The sequence below is a fragment of the Scylla paramamosain genome, chromosome 23 (genome assembly GCF_035594125.1).
Source record: "Scylla paramamosain isolate STU-SP2022 chromosome 23, ASM3559412v1, whole genome shotgun sequence".
Lineage (NCBI taxonomy): Eukaryota > Metazoa > Arthropoda > Malacostraca > Decapoda > Portunidae > Scylla > Scylla paramamosain.
This window is the reverse complement of record NC_087173.1, coordinates 6,280,486-6,304,482: the sequence shown is the minus strand read 5'-3', so window position 1 is coordinate 6,304,482 and position 23,997 is coordinate 6,280,486. Positions and strand designations below refer to the sequence as shown.

Genomic DNA, 23,997 nt, shown 5'->3' with positions numbered 1-23,997 from the left:
TTTCCTGTTGTTTTTTCTTAATACACTGATTCGTCTTAAATAAAGCTGAGTCATTAACATCTGGCCATTGGTATTTTGTAAAGGACAGCCGAGAGAGAGAGAGAGAGAGAGAGAGAGAGAGAGAGAGAGAGAGAGAGAGAGAGAGAGAGAGAGAGAGAGAGAGAGAGAGAGAGAGAGAGAGAGAGAGAGAGAGAGAGAGAGAGAGAGAGAATACATACGAACAAACATATTTAGGAACAGCCAAATACCAAGACAAGGGAAACGAGAAAGAGGAGGAGAAGGAGGAGGAGGAGGAGGAGGAGGAGGAGGAGGAGGAGGAGGAGGAGGGAGATGGGGGGGTCAAGGTGTCACAAGTTGTCAGGTGTGCTTGATTACAGGTGATCTAGATACCTGAGATGGTTAACGTGCCTGGTGGAGTGACCGTGGAGGGAAGGAACGAAGAAGGGAGGGAGGGAGGGAGAGATGGAAGGTACGTTGGAAGTAAGTGGGGAGGATATGGAGTTAAGGACAGAGCGAAGGAGGAAGAGAGAGGAAAAGGAGGAAGGGAAGAAAGTCAAGTGCAGAATAAGAGGAGGAGGAGGAGGAGGAGGAGGAGGAGGAGGAGGAGGAGGAGAACGGAAAATCAAGAAGAAAGGAGACAAAAGAAGGAGATAATGATTGGGGACGAAATAAGATAATATGTTTTTTCCTCTTCTCTGTGCTCTTACCACCACCACCACCATCACCACCACCACCACCACCACCTCCTCCTTTTCCTCCTCCTCCTCCTCCTCTTCGGTGCTGTGAGTGATGGCCGCCCAAGGTGCCATTAACATAAGCTGTGGTGATGAGTTCCGCCTAAAGTGGCGCTAAGTTATTGTCGCCACAACACTGGAGGAGGAGGAGGAGGAGGAGGAGGAGGAGGTAAGAGTATAGAAGGGAAAGTATATGGATGTATAATTAATAAAAAGTGAAATATGAATTGATGTTGAGAAGTGAGGTGAAAAATTACCGCTTATAGTTAGTTTTGTGTAATGACGTGACGGGGAGACAAAGGAAGGAGGAATGAGGGACACACACACACACACACACACACACACACACACACACACACACACACACACACACACACACACACACACACACACACTTACGGTTAATGTGTAGATTTTCAGAAGGTACAGCTGCCATGTACTTGAAATAAACCATGAATTGTTATTATTATTATTATTATTATTACACACACACACACACACACACACACACTTACCTATTTACTCCACCGGACAATTTTCACCAGGAATCTAACGTATCATTCTCGCATATACATAAATCGTACAACATATAATGAAAATATACAACGTGGTATTACACTGCATCGCTACAAATTATACGACGTGAATTATGGGAATCACAAACAAGAATAAGTAAAAGTGAAGGACAGAAATATATAAACATTTTCCCTGTTTACGGAGGCTTGTCACGTGTTATCCTGTGCAGGGAGTTCTTTTTCTTTTTTTTTTCTTATCCTTTGCGATCCCTGCTCCTGAAAACACTGGTTCGCTTCTTTGTTTATTATCTGGCGCTGCATTTATTTGACAGTGTAGAGAAGATTGTGTTTACGCGTTTTTCAAAGTTTCATTGCTTAATTTGGTAGTATAAAGACGAATTCATTTATGTATTTTCTTCCTCACGTATTTTTACAACAGCGTCGGTGAGTTCAGTAACGCATAGACAATTCTGATTATGTATTTTGAGACCAGCAGCGGTAAATTTAATAATACAGAGACGATTCTTTTTTTGCATCTTTTCAGCACGGGATCTGCGAGTTTCATAACATGGAGACCACTCTATTTATGTACGTGCGGGTATCTTCCTGAACGGCAGCAACTTGTTTCATAATATTAACGACTCTCAAAATACATATTCTGAGCGGCATTGGATTAATAATACACGTGCGACTCTTGGTTACCTGTCTGAGGAGCATTAGTTAGTATGGCAATATAGACACGACTTTCTGTAATTTCACAGCAGCATCAGTTGGTTTAGTACGAAAAGACTAAAGAACGCGGTGATCAGTGATGAGTGGAGGACATCGCCAAGTCTCCCTAGCCGTGGTTTTCTTGTCCCTGAAGTACTGACATGTCCAGGCAAGGGTGCTAAAAGGAAAGTAAGTATCGGTAAACAAATCTCAATTACAAAACAGCGGGATTTATTTAAGTTTCTTAGCATATGCTTTTGTTGGCGCTAAAACATTAATCTATTCAAACAACGCTGTGAAGAGAAGGAAGACAACACTATAAGACATTTCAGGATACATATCAGGACGAAGCACGGTGTTGGTATCAGTGTCTTGTGCAACTGTAATTATTGTATCGTTAGTATTCTTATATGTATTAGTTATGGTACTATATCTTACACTCATCGGTGAAGCAGCGAGACTATTGATATTAACTCCTTCAGAACCACGGGAGGAGTTTAACTTTATTCCTTGACCATCACTAGAAAATTCTGAAGTTACCAATATTCGTAACCACTATAAAAAATCATCCCCAGTTACTCATTCACTACAGTTAAGTCTGCTGTAGTCCGGGGAACAACTAGTAACAGCTACGTTCTTAAGTGTCTATAGAAGTGGATAGGTTAATACCACACGCTCCATTGTTACTCTCGCCCACAGATCTGGTCTTCCCCGCCACTCCCTCGCACTCCCTCGTTCTTTTGTCCGAGTCACTCTTATTGTCCTCACACACGTCACCTGTTCAGCTCCTCCCGCGCCTCCACCTCATTCCACACTCCACTCGTCTCTGTTTTCTCTATTTTCAACTTCAGGACTTATTTTCACCTCCCGGCCGCCTCCCGTCCGTCACTCGCTGGCTACCTCGGCATGGCGCTAAATAAAGACTTAGCTGGTTATAAAATGCGCAACACCACCTCTCACGACGCGCATTTTAAGCATGTTGCGTGACTTAGAAACGTGTAATGATGGAAAAGGCTCTCTCTCTCTCTCTCTCTCTCTCTCTCTGTAAGGGTTCAATAATACAGTAAAGCATTCTTATATTCTTCCTCCCTCCCCCCTATCTCCCTCTGCTCCTTTGTGCATTCTTTGACAATAGATATGACACACACACACACACACACACACACACACACACACACACACACACACACACAGAGAGCTAATGTATTCCCTTCCCGCCTGAATTGCAAATCGAGAGGTCATTCTAAACTACCATTACACGTTGACTTTCCCATCAATAAAGACAGGTGTGGGATGCAGGTGTGGGACGGAAGTATATTATTGACAACCTTTGCCGCTACCACGCACACAAAATACGAGACTTTTTTTTTCGTTTTTTTTTTTTTTTTTTCTTGCACCCTCCTGTCAAAAGCGGGAAATGTAAGCCAGTATGTATTTCTTTTTCATCCGTGTGTTTCTCTTCCTTCTGGTACCGTCTGCGCACCCCAACACCTGTCCTTCGGCTAGCTCAAAGGACACCTGTAATTTCTTCATTGGTGCGGTGACGGTAAAAGTTCAGGTGACGGGTTTGCGAAGGGTCACCTGTGAATTCGCTGCCAGGTGTAACAGATGGAGAGAAAGAGAGAGAGAAAAGAAAGAAGATATATGGAAGCGTGCATGTATTGTGTTGTGTTATCAGGGTTCCAAGTGACTTCATAATGCTATAGCCACATGTCTGGGTAATTTTCGGGTACTAACATGTGCTGTGGGGACATACTGGTTCCCTAAATAAAACTGGAAGGTTGTGACAGTGACATGCAATTACATGGGATAGATAGCTTTTCTTTTCTTTTCTTTCTTTTTTTTTCGTGTCCTCTCATTTTTGTATTAGTGGTGGTGGTATTATTGACAGTTGTGGTACTTATCTATTTACACCTATCATCCTCATCCATAAATGTCTGACCTTCTTTTATAGCCCCCTAATGACATCGCTAACAACCTGATTACCAATTCAATTTATCTACCACTGTATTTCAAAACCAACTCTACTATTACGCCTACTATTACCAGTACCAAAAGCAACATTAACAGAGAATCCAAATAAGCGCGCATTCCCCGACTCTTAATTCAAACTATAAAAGCGAGCAGAATAATTCTATAGCAGCAGAAGTAGCAGTAGCAGAGGTAGCAGAAGGTGAGAATTCAAATTTTCTTCGCTCTTAAGTACAATGTAAATGTTTTCCAAAAGAGGCCCCGCCAACACCACCACCACCACCACCACCACCACCACCACCACTACCACCACCACCACCACCAAGCTTGAAGACTCCCCTTGTGTTCTTAATGGTCCTGAGGAAAATCTACAACACATAAGTATATCGAAATAAGGCGAGATATGAACTGACGGCATATTTACTTCGATTTGAAACGTTCCACCCAATTCGTCTTGGTAACCTCTCTTCTCTTTCTATGGAGAGCTTGTGTTTCCGAACGTGTGTGTGTGTGTGTGTGTGTGTGTGTGTGTGTGTGTGTGTGTGTGTGTGTGTGTGTGTGTGTGTGTGTGTGTGTGTGTGTGTGTGTGTGTCGTGCTACACTAGTCCTTTTTTTCATTATCATTTCCCTTTCTTTCCTTATTTTCTCCCACACTTTCCATCTCTCTCCCTCCTTTTCATATTCTCTTCTTCTCTTTCCGTCTGCCTTCTGTAAATTTCTCCTTTCTGCCTTTTCTCTCTTCTCTTCTCTTTCACCTTCTTCCTCTTTTCTCTCATTCTATCTTCCCTCCTACAAACATTTCTACTTTCCTTCTCCTTTCATTTTTCCTCTCTTCCACGTTCCGTTTTCCTTTCCTCTCCTTATCATACCTTCTGTCCCTCCATACCTCCTCTCCTTCTTTTCTTCTCTTACCTAATATTCCCACCCATATTGTTTTTTTTTCTTTTATACCTTCAGTCTTACTTTCCTTACAACTTTTCTCTCTGCCTTACTTTCCTCCTTTCTTTCCTCTCTCCTTTCCCTCTTCCCTTCTCTTTCCTTCTGCTCGCTCTCGCCTCCTTCCGTCCCTGCCTCTCCCTTTTTTACACTTTCCGTCCCTTCTTCTTTCCTTCAAGATCGGGCCGCGCCTCTGTCACATCGCCTTAAGAAAAGCGATCTCCATAAATCCCTGCCGTACCCAATACTCTGCGTCTGCTTCTTGGGTCGCCTCGCTCACTATTAACTGTCTCCTTTTGCACGCTAGCTATCCGACAACTTACGATGATTGCTTCTACTTACTTATGGTTCGTTTCTGCTACTACTACGACTACTGCTATTGCTACTACTGTTGTTGCAGCTGTCATTATTCTGCTGCTGTTCCTCTTCCTGCTTCTCTGAGTGGTACTGCTTGTTATAATCTGATATTGCTGTGTTTTTTGTTTCTATTGTCGTTATTACTGTTTCTGCTACTACTGCTGCTGTTGCTGATGATGATGATGATACTACTGTTGCTTCTACTGCTTGTTATGTTCAGAAGGGTACTGTTATTTTTCCTTCTACTATTATTACTTATACTAACACTTCTGCTGCTATTACTACAATTATGACCAACAACTTCTTTTACTACTACTACTATTACTACTACTACTATTACTACTACTACTACTACTACTACTACTACCACCATCACTACATAAAATCACGTACCGTCCTTTTTATTATTTGAGCATCTGCCACCACCACCACCACCACCACCACTACTACCACTACTACTGCCGCTACTACTACAACTACCACCATCACTGCTATGGCCTGTGGATGATTGGTGTTGTCTTTTTCATGCAATTACCGTCATAAAATCATCACCTTTTACGGCCTAGTGTCTGTCTGTCTCACCTGCGGCCACGGGAGGAGAAGGAGAAGGAGGAGGAGGAGGAGGAGGAGGAGGAGGAGGAGGAGGAGGAGGAGGAGGAGGAGGAGGAGGAGGAGGAGGAGGAGGAGGAGGAGGACGAGGAGAAGCCAATCACTCCATCACGTGCGCACGATTGAATTTCTCTCTCTCTCTCTCTCTCTCTCTCTCTCTCTCTCTCTCTCTCTCTCTCTCTCTCTCTGTCTCTTTCTCACGACAGATCGACCGGGAGAAAGGGAAGAAAGAATCGTATGGAGGAAATTAGACTATAGAGGAAGGAATGGCGAAGGTTTGTGGCGTGGAAACAAAAGAATGTCGGGTCTCGTGTACTGGTTCGAATCCTATAAACACAGGGAGGATGAGGCTACAAAACGCCACAAAAGAGGAAATTATCCAACGTAGAGGGTTCAGATTGAGGCTCACGGAGGGAATTACACTATAGACGAAGGGAAGAAAAAATGGGCAAAGTTCAAGGGGAAGTAATGGAAAGGTTAGGAAAGTATAGACGAAATAAATGGAGGTTGTAATCGACGTTCAAATTGTTCTTCAGTAATTCACGTGTTTTTCTTTTGTGTGTGTGTGTATATGTGTGTGTGTGTGTTCACCGTTGGCTTTCTTTTTAATGGTGATTTGGTGTGAATTAAAGATAAGTTCTGGAAAAATTTAAGTAGTGGTAGTGTTGGGTAAGTGAGGAGAAACACAAAGGAATGCAAAGGAAGTCAAACAACAGCAGACCACTGAGCGGATTGCATAACTATCCTACCAAGAGTGGAGGAGACAGGATAGCAAAGTAGAAGTCTTCTCGCCTCCCACTCATCCTCCACCCGAAGCTGGCATGGAAAGAAAAGAACAAGAAAAACAAGAACAAAAACAAGAAGAACAACAACAACAACCTCATCACCATCATCATCATCAACAGACTAAACAAAACAAAAACGAAAAAAAATAAAGAAAAGAAGAAAAGAACAATAACAAAAGAAGAAAGAGAAGAACAGAAGACAGAAAACTCCAAGAAGAAAACTCGCCGGAGGAGGAGGAGGAGGAGGAGGAGGAGGAGGAGGAGGACGCATCCATCCTCTGTTTAAGTGTCGATTGATGGAGTTCGATTGTCGATTGTTTTATGGACGCGTTGTTTACGTTTTTTATAGGCGGCACTGAGGTGTTGAAGGCTTGCCCCGGTGTCACCTGAGGGCGCGGCGACGGGAGGGGGAGTGAGGGTACGGGGTGGACGGGGTGACGGGGCGTTGAGAGAGGAGGAAGGGTGAAGGGGAGGCGGAGGGAGGGACAGTGGGAGAAAGGGAGAAGAAAGGTGATAGAATGAAGAACTGGATGAAAAAGGAAACAAAAATGAGAGGAGATGGAAGATGGCGGAATGAAAATGGAAGGAAGAAAGAAAGGAGAAAAATGACAAATGATGACAGATGAGGAAAGAAAGAAGAAAGATGACAGAATGAAGGACTGGAATGAAAGCTAGAAATAATAAGAAAAATAGAGAAAGGTAAAATGGAAAGACAGAAATAGGGAAATGGAAGGAGAAAGCTGAATGAACGAGAGAGAGAGAGAGAGAGAGAGAGAGAGAGAGAGAGAGAGAGAGAGAGAGAGAGAGAGAGAGAGAGAGAGAGAGAAATGATTAGGTGGAGAAAATTCAGCGTCACGATTTTACCGACGAGGAAAAAAAATGTCGCCAAATGAAATTCTCTCTCTCTCTCTCTCTCTCTCTCTCTCTCTCTCTCTCTCTCTCTCTCTCTCTCTCTCTCCATAATTTCACCTTAATGGGCGGGAAATAATGGTTACTTTATCACAATAGTTCCATTAAGCACCTTACAGGTATGGGGGCCCAGGTGTGGTGGTGGTGGTGGTGGTGGACATTAAAAAAGAAAAAGAAGTAAGAAGGGAAGGGAAGAAAAAGAGAGCGAAGGAAAGATACGGGAAGGAAGGGATGGAGGAAAGAAAGAATAAATAAAAAGGAAGAGATGAAGGAAGGGAGAAAGGAATGAATGAAGGAAGGAAGGAAAGAGCGAGAGGAACATAAAGGGAATAATGAAGATAAGAAGGAAAGAAGGAATAATGAAGTAAAAGGGAAGAAATGAAGGAAGATTAAAAGGAGGAAGGAATAATTCAAATTAATAACCCAAGGACGTGAATAAAACCACTACAGTGAAATTTATAAGTAAACGAGAGAGAGAGAGAGAGAGAGAGAGAGAGAGAGAGAGAGAGAGAGAGAGAGAGAGAGAGAGAGAGAGAGAGAGAGAGAGAGAGAGAGAGAGAGAGAGAGAGATACACATACATGAATCTAACACACACACACACACAGTTTTACACACACACACACACACACACACACACACACACACACCGGCGAGTGGCGGCGGCGACAGCACCAAGTCAGCAACAGTTTGTTTTCCTGAGAGAGTAATCGCTGGGTGGTCGATGCAGGAGAGGGAGAGAGGGAGAGAGAGGGAGAGAGGGAGAGTACCTGCTAGACCTGCCAGTCCTTCACTCTCCCACAAAACTTCGCTCACCACTCCTGCACCACACACAACCATCCCAACCTTCCCAGGGTATCGAAGCCTCACTAAACGAACCACTTAACACTACACATTCAAAACCCTTTATGAATCTAACGCACAGGTGAGTTAAGGGACTGAAGACGCACCTGACGAAGATATAGGGGAAGGTACACTCGCCTGGTGGGGCTGGTGGGCGGCCAGTTCCCTCAGGTGCCTATACAAATAATGGGGAGGTGAGGCGCCTTCCCACCTGGATCTGACGGCAATTAATCCAGGTAGAGCCATTAGACGCTTCGCCACCTTAATCACCCAAGACTTGAGACCTTGACGGAGGAGGAGGAATACAAAGGAATACAAGGAGGAAAGCCAAACAGCAACAGACCTTTTGGTCCTTGCAAGGTGACGATAAAGTAAAACACTACAATATTTAGAGGATGTGAATCATATAAAGTTAAAATTAATATATAGTTAGAGAAAAGTGAGAGGAGGAAATGGCGAAAGCTACTGGAGGAGGAGGAGGAGGAGGAGGAGGAGGAGGAGGAGGAGGAGGAGGAGGAGGAGGAGGAGGAGGAGGAGGAGGAGGAAGGATGTATAGAGTTTAGCTATAGGCATGATTCATTCCACATTTCCTCTCCTTTATGAAGTAAGACAACAGAAAGGGAAGGGAAGGGAAGGGAAGGGAAGGGAAGGGAAGGGTAGGGAGGATGAGACGGAATAAAAGGACAAAGGAAGGAGGGATGGAAGAGCCTGCAAGTGAGGAATAAGTGTAATTTTTCCACATTTCGTCTGTTTTATGTAAGAAAGGAGGAGGGAGAGGAAGGAAGAAATGGAGGGAAGGGAAGAAAGGAGGGAAGGAAGGGAGGAGGGAAGGATAAATGTCCGTTTGGTTGCGCCTCAGGTTGTTTCTGTCCTTTCATCCGTCACTTACACCTTATTACAGCTCTCTCTCTCTCTCTCTCTCTCTCTCTCTCTCTCTCTCTCTCTCTCTCATCAATACCCTCAATCTGGTCGTTTTTTTATAACTTTATGATGTCGGTTTCATCCTTCTCACCTCTCTCACCACTTCCTCTTACTCCTCCTCCACGTCCTCCTGGTCCTCCTCTTCTTGTCTTCTGTCTCTTCCACCCCTCCTCCTCCTCCTCCTACTCCATAAGCCTCCACCATTTCCTCCTTCTCATAATTTTCTCTAACTACATTGATTCTTTTTTTTTTTTACTTTTATCTTACATTAATTTTATCCTCTAAATATTCTTGTGTTTTTACCTCCTCGTCTTTCCTCTTTATGTCCTCCTTTCTCTCCCCCTCCTCCTGTCACCCCAAATGCCGCCGGAATCCCAGAGAAGGCCGCTGGAGGAGAGTTTCCGGCAGCGTGGAGGGAAGGAGGGAGGGAAGGAGGGAAGGAGAGAAGGAGTGGCGAGACCGTTTAGTGAAGTTCCGTGCCTGACCGTCTCCTCTCACCTGCCCTGCTAATTAAGGTGTCTGCTGCTGCCCTGCCCGTGGGAATCCTTACCCTCCACCACCACCACCACCACCACCACCATTTACCCACCACCGCGCCTCCCCCTCCCCCTACCCCCCACGCCACAGTGACAGGAGACCGATCCCCAATTCATCATCATTATAAATGTGATTGTTGTTGTTGTCTCTCTGAATTCGCACCACTCTCCCCATCACCACCACCACCACCATCACCAGACCACCACCACCACCACCACCCCCACTACCACTGTTCAAGGTCTTCCAGTACCGCCACTACCACCACTGCCTCTATCACCACCATCGCTCTCGCTGCCGCTGTCATCTTCCATCATTACCACTACTGCTGTTTATTGTTGTTGTTGTTGTTGTGGTAGTGATGGTGGTAGCAGTGGTAGTAGTTTGTTATAGATGTTATTTTCTTTCTTCCTACTATCATCATCCTTATTATTATTAAATTTTGCGGTCTTTTTTTTTCATCTTTTATCGTTATGAAAGAAGAACATTTCCACCAAGAACCACGAACCTCATATACGCACCACAACTCACCACCACCACCACCACCACCACCACCATCACCACTTCCCAGGACACGGCAGCCTCCCTCCACCTCACCACACTGACCACAATCCTCGCCACATTTTCAACACCACAAACACCACATCCACCACAATCACAAAAATCGCATCCACTTTTACTATTATCCATAAACCAACTACTACTACTACTACTACTACTACTACTACTACTACTACTACCACTACTACTACTACTACTACTACTACTAGGCTCATAACCCACACTATCATCACTCCTAACACCATTATACCCTAACACTGCCCTGCCACAACCATCACCATTATCCTTACCAATGGTCCTCCTCCTCCTCCTCCTCCTCCTCCTCTTCCTCCTCCTGTGAGCAGAACACCACCCAGCACTCTATTTAAGTACCCCATAAGTGACCTTCACAATTAAATCCCATGAACCCCTCTTAGTGTGGCATCCAGGTACTCTCTCTCTCTCTCTCTCTCTCTCTCTCTCTCTCTCTCTCTCTCTCTCTCTGTATATATTTTGTATTTTTCTTGATTTCTTGTGTTGAGCTCTGTGCAATATTTCTAGTTTTCTATTTCCTTTTTCTTCTCCTTTTCCTCCCTTTTCCTCTTCTTTTCTTTTCTTATTCATCTTCCACTTCTCATATTTCTTGTTTTCTTCTTCTTCTTCTTCTTCTTCTTCTTCTTCTTCTTCTTCTTCTTCTTCTTCCCTCCTCCTCCTCCTCATCTCCCTTCTACTTCTTCATTATCTCTTTCCCACTCTTATTTACGGAGGCAATTTCATATTTTCTTACTTCGTCAAGGTCAAACCGAAGTGGCCAATGCTGTCTTCCTTGTCCTCTCTCTCTCTCTCTCTCTCTCTCTCTCTCTCTCTCTCTCTCTCTCTCTCTCTCTCTCTCTCTCTCTCTCTCTCGGCCATATGGTGCAGTGACAGTCATTTCCATTGTCATCAAGGTGAGGAGGAGGAGGAGGAGGAGGAGGAGGAGGAGGAGGAGGAGGAGGAGGAGGAGGAGGAGGAGGAGGAGGAGGAGGAGGTGGAGGAGGCGGTGGAGGTGGAGGAGACGGTGGAGGTGAAGGAGGAGGTGGAGGAGGAGGAGGAGGAGGAGGAGGAGGAGGAGGAGGAGGAGGAGGAGGAGGAGGAGGAGGAGGAGGAGGAGGAGGAGGAGGAAGGTTAAAGTAACTTAAAAACACAGTTATGGATGAAGATGAGGATAAGGAGGAGGAGGAGGTAGAAGAGGAAGAGCAGCAGGAAGGTTAAAACAATTTAAAAACCACAGTTATGGATGAAGATGAGGAGGAGGAGGAGGAGGAGGAGGAGGAGGAGGAGGAGACGGATCACTGGTATAAGAACTGAGAGAGAGAGAGAGAGAGAGAGAGAGAGAGAGAGAGAGAGAGAGAGAGAGAGAGAGAGAGAGAGAGAGAGAGAGAGAGAGAGAGAGAGCAGAAACAAAACAAAACGAAGAAAATAAAAAAAAATATCAAGTATATGAAATAAAGTATGAAAAATATATGAAAAAAGCAAAATAGTGTAAAAGAAAAAAAGAAGAACAAAAAAAAAGAAAAATAACAACAAAAACAAAATAACAACTCAAGGAACACAACCCTTAACACACACACACACACACACACACACACACACACACACACACACACACACACACAGGACACACCACCCACCCTTACCACTCTTCGCGTCTCCCCTACAGGTCCCTTCGGATTCCCTCGGCGGATCGGCCACCCCTACCAGTCCAGGACGCCCCCCAAGAGGAAGAAACCCCGCACCTCCTTCACTAGAGTACAGGTAAGCACACCTCTACTGCCTTAACCTGTGACACATAATTAACACCTGTGTGGTAATTATGACACTGTGTACATGTATATATTTTTCTTACCTTTGTATCTAAGACCACTGAATTCTGCATTATGTGACATCTTTACAATTAACACCTGTGGACTGTAATCTTTAACTGTAGCACTTTTACCTGTAACTGTAACACCTAATGCCTTTATAATTAACACCTGTTCACTCGGACCACTGTATTCTTCTTCAACTGTAACTCCTTTACCTGTAATCATAACAACTATAACATGTGCATCCCAGGTCAATTAAGCCATCTTACCTACCTACCTAAGAATATTACCTTTGCCTTTGAAATGAATACTCCTATACCTTTACCTGCCATCTTTGTAATTAACACCTGTGCACCTGTGATAATTACGCCACTATACCTGCGAGTACTTTTTAAACATGAAAGGATGCAAAGGGCAACACAAAGTACTAACAAGCCAGTCTAATTGTCACTCCCTTCAAGTTTGAGTAGAAAGGTTCATAAAAAGGTTCAGTAATTATGTTTCGAAGCTTCTTGATGTTTTTCTCCTTTGTAATTAAGATTTTAACATCACTGAGATTATTTGTCTTTGCCACATGGTACTTTCATCTTTCCTTGCAACATCAGTATGTCGTTACTCTCTTTGCTATTAACTTCACTAACCCTTTCTTTCATTCTCTTCAATAATATTTTCAGCTACACTTTTCCTTCATCCTCTTCACTGGTAACATCTTCAACAACACCGCTATGTCACCATTCTCTTCACTGGTAACATCTCCAGCAACACCGCTATGTCATCATTCTCTTCACTAACATCTCCAGCATCAGTTTTCGCCTGTAACACCTCTATTAGCACCATTTCAAGAGTTAGTACTAAAAGGAACAGATAGGTAGTCAGCCATTACCACCATCCCCATCACCACCATTATCAGTAACGTCTTAGGCATGTTATCTTTATTGTCGCCAACTACGCGTTCGTCACCACCATCAATACGTGTAGTTTCGCCATCACCATCATCACCATCACTGTCACCATTATTGCATCCCAAGTCTGCAACACCACCATTTGATTGCTTTCTTCGCTATCATCACCAATAGCACAGCCGTCACGACAATATTGCAAACCTTTGTCATCACCAATGTTATCCAGTCACGTGTCATCACCACAATAAAGAAAAAAATAACACACACACACACACACACACACACACACACACACACACACACACACACACACACACACACACACACACACACACACACACACACACAGGAAAAAAAAAGGAAAAAAAAATCCAACATCTTCAGAAGCGACTTATCACCATCATCACCAGCACACACATTCACCATCACCATCACTAGTACTTGCTATTATCCTTACAGTGAGTAGTTACATTTAACCTATAATCATCATCATCACCATCTTTTTTTTTCTTTCTTTTTTTTTTTACGTACTTTTTTCCTTCCCAAAGTCACTTGTTTACTAAGACTTCATTACCTAGTCTCTCTCCCTTTCATTTGCTTTCACGTTTCAATATTAATGTTTGGTCAGTACGTAATTAGCGGACGTTACAGTTTGATGACGTGGATTTCTTCATCAACACGAAAACTTTCCTTCTTTTGCGTTGAATTTCACCTTCAGTTTTACGCTTTCAATTCCAGTTGGTGTTCTTATTACAACAATAACAACAACAATTACTACTACTACTACTACTACTACTACTACTACTATTACTACTACTACCACCACCACCAGCATTCACACACACACACACACACACACACACACACACACACACACACACACACACACACACCTTCCACCACTCTCTCAAGTCATTTCACCGCCCTCACGTCCCGTCCCTCCTCCTGCTCCTCTCCTTTCCACCAAGTATCACGTCCTTTCCGCCCCTCCCTCTTCCTCCCCAAGCTTCCCAACCACCCGTCCCTCCCCGCCCGTGTCTGCGCCGCCCCTCACGCCTCCTCTGTCCGTCCTCCCGCAGGTGAACGAGCTGGAGAAGAGGTTCAACAAGCAGAAGTACCTGGCGTCCAGCGAGAGAGCCCAGCTGGCCAAGCAACTCAAGATGACAGACGCGCAGGTCAAGACGTGGTTTCAGAATCGCAGGACTAAGTGGAGGTGAGCTCTAGTGTCCGTGTCTTAAAAGGAATATACATTTCTGTGCCTCCTGTCTTAAAAGAGACGTAGCTTCTGTGCCTCCTGTCTAAAAAGGGACATGCTTCTCTGTCTTCTGACTAAATGGGACACAATTTATTTTGTCTTCCGTCTAAACGGGACACACGTCTTCTGTTAAAAAAAGGGTGATGTTTCCGTGCCTTCAGTTTAGACAGGGCATGCGTTTTTCTATCTTCTTTCTAAAAAGGGACACGATTCTGTGCCTTGTCTAAATAGGTATGCAGTTTTTGTGCCTTCTGTCTAAAAATGGGGGACATTTCTGTCTTCGGTCTTAACGGGACATACGTTACTCTGCCTTCAGTCTAAAAATACCAGTTTCTGTGACTTTTATCTAAGAGGGAACACACATTTTGACGCCTCTGTGTAGGAAGATGCATATGATTTTTTGTCTTCTATCTAAAATGGACGTATAATTTTTGTCTTTCGCCAAAAAAAGAAACACATTTTTTTCGTCTCTTTTAAATGCGACACACGTTTCTCTGCTGTGTCTAAAAGGGAAATAAGCCTTTAGTATCTTGCCTTAAAAAGAGACTTAAGTTCTTTTCTTTTTTGGTCTCGTCTTATAGAGAAAGTTCATTCCCGTCCTTTATCTAGTCTAAGTGTTCATAAAGAGGGGAACTTAAGGGGAGGAGTGATTTAGTTAAGTCCCTCCTCCCTCTGTTCTCGCTACAGTTACAAGGAAATTGGCGTGTAAAGTGAGAATGGAAGAGTGTCCACCAATGACCTCTCCCTCCGCCGCTCTCTCCCCTCTTTCTTTCTCCGCGTCCCTGTGCTCTCTCCCCCAACACGATTTCCCTCCAGTGCCTCCCTTCTCTCCCCCTCCACTCAGGCTACAACTCGTCCTTGAAAACATAGATAAAGGAGCTGAAATAGGATAAGAAAACCATTATCACAACCCCGAGAGACGACCAAAGGAGGAAGAGAGAGAGAGAGAGAGAGAGAGAGAGAGAGAGAGAGAGAGAGAGAGAGAGAGAGAGAGAGAGAGAGAGAGAGAGAGAGAGAGAGAGAGAGAGAGAGAGAGAATGCAGGAAGTAAAAGTTACGTATACGAAGAAAGAGAAAAGAAAAGAAGGGAAAGGTAAAAGAAGAGATACACCAGGCAGAGAGAGCGGCAGATAGACGGACAGACACACACACAGACAGACAGACGGAGAGACACACAGACAGACGGACAGACAGGTACGGTAGGCAAGGCTGGAATGGAAGGTAGGAAGGTAGGAGGCGCAGGTAACAAGAGGCAATTTACCTCTAACTCTCTTCCGCGTTAATCTAATTAGGGAACGATAAAACACGGGCTTAATTGATCTAGATGGCAGTAATTATCGTCACAGTCAAATTAACTCGAAAACCTCGTTCCTCACATCAATTATGCCGGAGCACTTTTGGGTCACTGATCGCCAGACAGAAGCACCACCGCCGCGGAAAAGATTACTCGCTACCACCAGTAAAGATTGAAGTTCGCTTTTTTTTTTAACTCTTTTTCTGTCTCCCTCTCCCTCTCGCTCTCTTTCTCTCTCGGTGCTGCCTCTCTGTCTCCGGGAAAGGCTCGGCAAAGGCTTGTGGGTGGGGAGGGTGGTGGAGATAGGGTAGTGCGTAGGGGAAGGAATAAGAAGGGGTTGTGGGGAGGGAAGGATGTGGAGGAAAGGGAGGAAAGTGACTAGGAATGGGAAGGAATAGAGTGCTAGGAGGAGGAGGAGGAGGAGGAGGAGGAGGAGGAGGAGGAGGAGGAGGAGGAGGAGGAGGAGGAGGAGGAGGAGGAGGAGGAGGAGGCTAATATTGTTTTGGATTCGTAGAGAGAGAGAGAGAGAGAGAGAGAGAGAGAGAGAGAGAGAGAGAGAGAGAGAGAGAGAGAGAGAGAGAGAGAGAGAGAGAGAGAGAGAGAGAGAGAGAGAGAGAGAGAGAGAGAGAGGTGCCTCCCTCCCTCTTATTCTCTTTTGATCTTCGCTAATGACGAATGTCTGCTTAGCTTGGACGGAATTGGCGTTGTTAGTTGTAAAAATGAAATTATATTACCGGGCTCAGGAGGAGGAGGAGGAGGAGGAGGAGGAGGAGGAGGAGGAGGAGGAGGAGGAGGAGGAGAAAGGAAGGAAGGCTAGGCTGGGGTCACAGGGAAGATACAAATTAGGAATGGGAGGGAAAGGGAGAGAAACAGATGAAAGAGGAAAAGGAAGAAGAAGAGAAGGAAGGAAGGATGAGGAGAAAATGAATGTAAACGTTGTGATGATGATGATGGTGATAATAGAGGAAGAGGAGGAGGATAAAGAAGGGAAAGAAGGGAAGGAAGAGGAAGGAAGGATGAAGAGAAGGAAAGGAATAACAAAAAAAAGAAAGATAATGATGACAATGATGATGATGATGATAACGACAATAACAATAACAAAAAAAATAAAATTGCAATGAAAAGAGAGAGAAAAAAGAACTAAAATGAAGAATTAAATGCGGAGAGAGAGAGAGAGAGAGAGAGAGAGAGAGAGAGAGAGAGAGAGAGAGAGAGAGAGAGAGAGAGAGAGAGAGAGAGAGAGAGAGAACGATACGATACAAAAAATAATAAAAAATAGAAATATCAACAACAACCCATACCCATCACCCCCCCCCCACATCCTGCATAATTCCCAGCAGGTATAAGCTAAAGGTTAACAAGAACTGACAACCTGCCTGTACTCACCTGTCCTTGCCAATACCAGACACTAATAGAGAGAGGGAGAGGGAGCGAGAGAGCGAGAGAGAGAGGGTAGAAAGAATGTGTGATAGACAGACACAGAAATTACCATACGATTAATGTGTCAAATACGATGTTAATATAAAGAGAGAGAGAGAGAGAGAGAGAGAGAGAGAGAGAGAGAGAGAGAGAGAGAGAGAGAGAGAGAGAGAGAGAGAGAGAGAGAGAGAGAGAGAGAGAGAGAGAGAGAGAGATCCCATACGATTAATTAGTAATCCCTGAGTTGTTACGATGTGTGTGTGTGTGTGTGTGTGTGTGTGTGTGTGTGTGTGTGTGTGTGTGTGTGTGTGTGTGTGTGTGTGTGTGTGTGTGTGTGTGTGTGTATGTGTGTTTGGCGTGGAGTGGGAGTGATTATTGTGAGATTTAAGTAAAGATTAAACGTGATGTAGGTAATAATAATAATAATAATAATAATAATAATAATAATAATAATAATAATAATAATAATAATAATAATAATAATAATAATAATAATAATAATAATAATAATAATAATAATAATAATAATAATAATAATAAGAATAAGAAGAAGAAGAAGAAGAAGAGGAAGAAAAAAAAGAAAAAGAACAAGAAGAAGATACTCGTAAATGACAGTAAACGAATTATTTTCAATGTTACACAAAAAAAAAAAAAAAAAAAGAAAACGGGATGATGTCGAGGAACTGAACTGAAACGTAAAGGAAAAAAAATAAAAAAATAAAAAAATATATATAGAAACCACATTCACGTGTGGTGGCGAAAAAGGGAAGGTACAGTAAAATCCCTCTCATCCGGCATTCGAGTATCCGGCAGCTTCAAGTATCCGGCACATTTTTCCCCGAGCCTTAAAATCAATAAAAAATCAATGTGTACTCATAAAATCGATTAAAATTCCCGCGCGAGGCATACTTTGTCCCCTCGCCACCAGAGCGCACTGCTTCGCGCCACCCGCGGCCCACTGCACTGTGTTTACTCAGTGACTCAGTCCCGCGTGTGCACTGTTTATCGCCTGACGCCTTCATCATGCCTAAAGTTGTAGAAAAGAGGAAGCGTGTTGTGCTTACACATAAGCAGCTGATCAGATCAGCTGCTGATTAAGATCAGCTGATCTTTGTTATGGTAAGATGCGTGAGTGTAGGGTGGTGATTGTGGACATAATTTCACTTCTATTCAAGTATCCGGCAATATTCAAGTATCCGGCATGTCGGCGGTCCCGTTGATGCCAGATAAGAGGGATTTTACTCTACATAACAGTACTAATTGGACTTACAGACATGGGAAAAAAATCGGTTCAGATGAAAAAAAAAAAGAAAGAAAAATATATATAACAAGGAGTAATTACGATTCTAGATAATACTAAAAATAAGAGAAGCCAAGACTGAAAAAAAGACAGAAAAAAAAACTGCAGAAAAAAAGAAAAAAAAGAATAAAGAGATAAATTAATGCTCAACAAAACAGCAATAAGTAAACACTACAACAATGACAAAAAAATACAAAAAATGCAGCAAAGATACAAGAAAATAAAAGAATAACTAACCGTTCAGTAAAATAATAAAAAAAACTACAACTGTCACAAAAATACAGCCAAGATACAAGAAAATAAAGGAACAGAGAGGCAAATGAATGACGAGGCAAAGGACAATGAGGTATAATCGCTTTGTCTTTACGAGGATTTCTTGTGGCGGGGGCAACAAAACACTATCGTTCCTTTACGGTCGTCCTCACTAATTATTCCCAAGTTTAATTTCACCAGGGATTACAATTACCAGTATTTGTGGTCAAACTTCGCCATTAACTTAATTTTTCCTTATCTTTTTTTAAATCTCCTTCTCCCTCGCCCACTTCCTCCTCCTCCTCCTCCCTCGCCCACTTCCTCCTCCTCCTCCTCCTCCTCCTCTATTTCTATTCCGTTTTCCATTACTCCAATTCTTTCTCTTTCTCTTTTTGTGACTTCTCATTTTTTCGCTCTTCAATATCATTTTTTTCTTTCTTATTGTTCCTGTTTTCATTTTGTCCTTCGTTGTTCCTTCTCTTGCTTTGTTGATTTTATTTTACTTTTTTTTTCGATTCAGTATTGGTTTGTTTTATTTTTCCTTCGTTATTATATCTTCCTCTTCTTCCTCCTCCTCGTCGTTCTCTTTCTGTTCTTTTTTTCTTCCCCTTCACTGTCCTTCACTTCCTCTCAACTTTAATCAACCATTCAACAACCTTGTACGAAAACAACAAAAACAACAATAACAAAACAGCATTCTCTCTCTCTCTCTCTCTCTCTCTCTCTCTCTCTCTCTCTCTCTCTCTCTCTCTCTCTCTCTCTCTTACGCTCCCTCTCTCATGCTACTCTCCTTTGCACACACCACGACTACCCTCCCTTGCAAGCATTGTTTGCCTCTCTCCCTACTCTCCCTTGTACAAATGTTCTCCCTCTCTCCCACTACTCTCCCTTGCAAGGACTCTCCCTCTCCCTCTTCCAGCACAGCAATCTTTTTTCTTCCTCCACAGCAATATGTACACCGTTCCACAGCACCATTCACACACACACACACACACACACACACACACACACACACACACACACACACACACACACACACACACACACACACACACACACACACAGTACCAGTGTTCCATTCACGCTACACACTGACATCACATCGCTACCACAAGAACCATTACCCAGTTCACTGCAATGGTTTCTTCTCAGTTTAATAAAATGGAGTAAATTTATATCGTAATTTTGAAAGTAAGCGTAATCGAATATTGTTTTATGGTGCATGTGATTAAATTTTTGCTGAACTTTACTTGGGTTGCTCAAATTATGTCAGCACCCGAAATGTTAATGTATTTATAACAGCATACGTGCTTTGATATTAAGGAATGGCTCTCTATAATTGTTTTTCTTAATTTATGCCACGTACACATGCATTCTCTTTCCACCAATTAGACGTGACCTTGTTCCTGTGGCGTCAAACGTTAATAAATTAGTTCCCATGAAGACGTATAATTAAAATCTGAAATGGTTTCGACTGTCACAACTCTCCTTAACGTTACTAACAACATTCGTCCTTTCACCGTTAGTTAATCACCCCCCATAACTACCTACAGCATTCTACTCTGTTTGTAATAGTTTCTTACGTCCAGAGTTTTGTGCCCTGAGACAAAATGTACCTCTTATAATCTCATATCTTTATCTTACTTCCCTTCCACTTAACCGACTACTAATCCACCACCTCCTTCCACTCTAACAAATACACTAGAGACGGTTTATCTATGCTACCTTCAGGCATCCTTATCTTACCTCCTTCCCTTTCATCCACTCACCCACCTATCGATTCATCCCTTCCACCTCTAACAAACACACTTCATCCACTCCACCTTCAGACATCTTTATTTCCCTTCCATCCATCCATCTACCCACCCACCTCCTCCGCCACTAATAAAGACACTATAAGAACCAAATCCACTCCACCTTCGACTACTTTACTTTCCTTCCATCAACCCATTCATGTATCTAACCACTCACCTTTTCCACCACAAACAAAATCCATTCAGATGCCCACCTGTACCCTTTCATCCACAACCCAAACCACCACACCCATCCACTGGCACCCCCCACACCCACCCAGCCACCCAGCCAGCCAGCCAGCCAACCAGGCATCTCCAAGCGACAAGTTGGGTAAGTTAGGAGTTTATGAGGATTTACCGTAAGCAGGCCGTGGTTAATGGAGACGAGTTCCTGCGGTGAGCCTCGCGCGGGACCAGATTGCGTAGTGGCTAATGTATTTTTATGCGTCAGTAAATCTTGTGGTTCAGATCACCTCGCGAAGCTGTCGGGGGTGTGGCTGTCGCTGGCTGTCAGGGTGTGGCAAGCTGAGGGAGAAGGGAGAGGGGAAGGATGGAGTGTGGCTGTCTGGATGTGTGTGATGTGGAGGTGGATTGTCGAGATGTGGAGAGTGACTGTTGGGTATGGGAGACTGCAAGGATGTGGATAATGTGGATGAGGCCCTGTAATGGGTGTGGATGGTGGCTACTGGGATGTAGATGGTGTCTCTTGGTGTCTGCCGGGAATGTGGATGGAGGCCTGTGGATATAGATGGTTTGTCTGGATGTGGATGGTTTGTCAGGGATGTGGATAGCGTCTGTAGGGAAGTGGAAGAAAAATTACTACCGCGGTGTGAACGGGGGTAGCTGTCCGGATTACCTGTCGGGGTGTGGCCACATATGGGAGCCGACAGGTAGTAGAGTGAGAGGAAGAGGGAGAGTGAGAGAAAGGGGGAGGAAGGGAGGAAGGGAGGGAAGAGGTACAAGGGACTGGCTGATAGAGGGGGAGAATAGGCGAAGGGTGTCGAGAGAGAGGAAGCGGGAGGGAAGAGGGATGGTCTAGAGGGAGGAAAGGAATGGAGGTAAGTGAGGAGGGAGGGAAACAATGGCGGAGGAGGAGGAGGAGGAGGAGGAGGAGGAGGAGGAGGAGGAGGAGGAGGAGGAGGAGGAGGAGGAGGAGGAGGAGGAGGGGGAGGTAGAGGGACACGAAAATGGAAAGAGGAAAAATAAATGGGAGAAGTGAAAATGAGATGGAAAAGGGATGGGAAAAGAAAAAAATATAAAGAAAATAGTTATCTTAAAAACACCAGAAAAAAATGCAGATAAAAACAGGAAGAATAAAAGATACAAGATAAAAAGAAAGAATAAAAAAAAATACACTTAGCAATGAAATGCAATATTAAACAGAACGTTTTGAGCAACAAGGAAAGACCAGAAAAAAAAAGAAATGAGACGTATATGAATAACAAAATATGAAAATAAAAACGATAAGAATAAAGAATGGAAAGAACCTGTAAAAAAAAAAAAAGACATAAAAAGATTAGCCACGAAGAGAGAGAGAAAACAAAAACTACAATTTAAAACAATCTTGCTAAAAAAACATTTTCATTTTCAACGCAAAACGTCCATCATTCACCGCATGTGTGTGTGTGTGTGTGTGTGTGTGTGTGTGTGTGTGTGTGTGTGTGTGTGTGTGTGTGTGTGTGTGTGTGTGTGTGTGTGTGTGTGTGTGTGTGTGTGTGTGTGTGTGTGTGTGTGTGTGTGTGTGTGTGTGTGTGTCGAGCAGGGGGTGTAATGATGAAAATATGATGATGTAAAGTGTGCAACAAAATCCACTAGTGAGTAACCTGCGGGTGTCATATCCTCTCTCTCTCTCTCTCTCTCTCTCTCTCTCTCTCTCTCTCTCTCTCTCTCTCTCTCTCTCTCTCTCCCCGGGTGTGGGTGTACGCGAGGGGTGTCGCTGTGTCGCGGTGTCGCCGTGTCGTGCCTGCTCGTCGTATCTGGCAACACTGCGCCTGATTCATCACCACCATGTGTCAAAATAACGACTGCATTTACCTTCTAATGAGCCCCGGTGTCACGCCAGTCATCAGCGTTACCAGAGCCGTCACCCAGACACCCTTGGCAGTGTTACCAATCCCAGACACGATCCTTCCAACCCTTCCCCTCGAAACTCTATTCCAGACGGCCACTAGGTACTGTTGCCACCTTGATAGTGCTCCCCTTCCCCTCACCTGGCCTCCCCTCGCCGCCTTACCTGCCGTGAGGCGCGCAGGTGAATCACTATTGCCACCAAATGGGAAATTTTGCTTCCTCATATTGTGTTCGATTTTGGAGTAAAAGGATTCAGTGAGGCACACGGTACTTCACGGGCAATTTGTGCTGAAGGACGTGTGTGTGTGTGTGTGTGTGTGTGTGTGTGTGTGTGTGTGTGTGTGTGTGTGTGTGTGTGTGTGTGTGTGTGTGTGTGTGTGTGTGTGTGTGTGTGTGTGTGTGTGCAAATTTATTGATATATAATAAACAGGTGACTGCATCCGTTTAATATTCAGTAACACTATATATTCTAACTTAACCTAACCTAATCTAAGCTGACCTGACTTAACGTAAACAAACCTAACGTAAGCTAAATTGCGCTAGCGTAACTTAACTAACTGGACCAAAATTTTCAAACCCCGTAACTAATCAACAACTCCATCATTCACACCACTAATAACACGATCTAATTTTAAACAAACCAAACCACTCAAACACAGCAGGAGTCGCCCCAAGACCAAATGGCACACCTGCAGACTTTTAGCCCTCCATCACGGAACACAGTGAAATAAACAACGGCACAATAAGTTACCATTAAGAATCTATAGCAAGGTAATTTATCGGGGTCATTTTCATAATAATCTTCTTGTGGTCTGGGCTATTTATCTTTCCACACCATAAATCCGGGTGAAGAATCCCTCCTCCCAAGACGTGTACCTTCAAAATGGCAATTAACTTCCTGAACTCAAGTCTATTAAAAAGGAAATTACCTTCTTTTATCATTTTCCAGTTTTTCTTCAACGCGACGAATTATTATTATTATCCTCTTTTAAAAACTACACCATTATTATCACTATTTTTCCCTCTGGTTATGACTTAAGAGAAGAAAATCATAAAATTGAATGTTTTAGCAGATCCTGAAGAGAGAGAGAGAGAGAGAGAGAGAGAGAGAGAGAGAGAGAGAGAGAGAGAGAGAGAGAGAGAGAGAGAGAGAGAGAGAGAGAGAGAGAGAGAGAGAGAAATATGAAAAGAACTGAGAAGGGAGAGAAGGAGAGGGAGGAAAGGATTAAAAGGGAGGAGAATAAACGGTGACAAAGGATGAAGGAAGAAAAATGAAAGGAGGGGAGGATAAGAAAAAGAAATAAAGAAGAGAAAGGAATGGAAGAAAGAAAGTAGATGATTGAGACGAAGGAGAGAAGTGAGGTGAGGGAATGTATGAAGGAAATAGGTTAAGAGAAAGAGAGAGAAAATGGGAGGTAAGGAGAAAGGGAGGAAAAAGAGAAAAATGGAGGAAAGAGAGGAGAGGGAGGGAAAGGGAGGAAACGGAGGCAAATATATATCCCCAAG

The 23,997-nt window shown here is 43.6% G+C and overlaps 2 protein-coding genes across 10 annotated transcripts in view; one reads left to right on the top strand and one right to left on the bottom strand.

Moving 5' to 3' along the window:
- The window catches only part of LOC135112076 (3-oxo-5-alpha-steroid 4-dehydrogenase 1-like), a 360,238-nt gene that overhangs the window by 112,625 nt on the left and 223,616 nt on the right, over window positions 1-23,997 (bottom strand). The gene's annotated exons all lie outside the window — the stretch shown is intronic.
- LOC135112075 (T-cell leukemia homeobox protein 3-like) overlaps window positions 1-23,997 on the top strand; it is a 70,213-nt gene that overhangs the window by 20,786 nt on the left and 25,430 nt on the right. For both annotated transcript variants that reach the window (XM_064025998.1, XM_064025997.1), the window contains exons 2-3: window positions 12,063-12,157; window positions 14,189-14,322. In XM_064025998.1, the coding sequence (XP_063882068.1) occupies window positions 12,063-12,157; window positions 14,189-14,322 (229 nt within the window). The remainder of the gene's footprint in view (window positions 1-12,062; window positions 12,158-14,188; window positions 14,323-23,997) is intronic.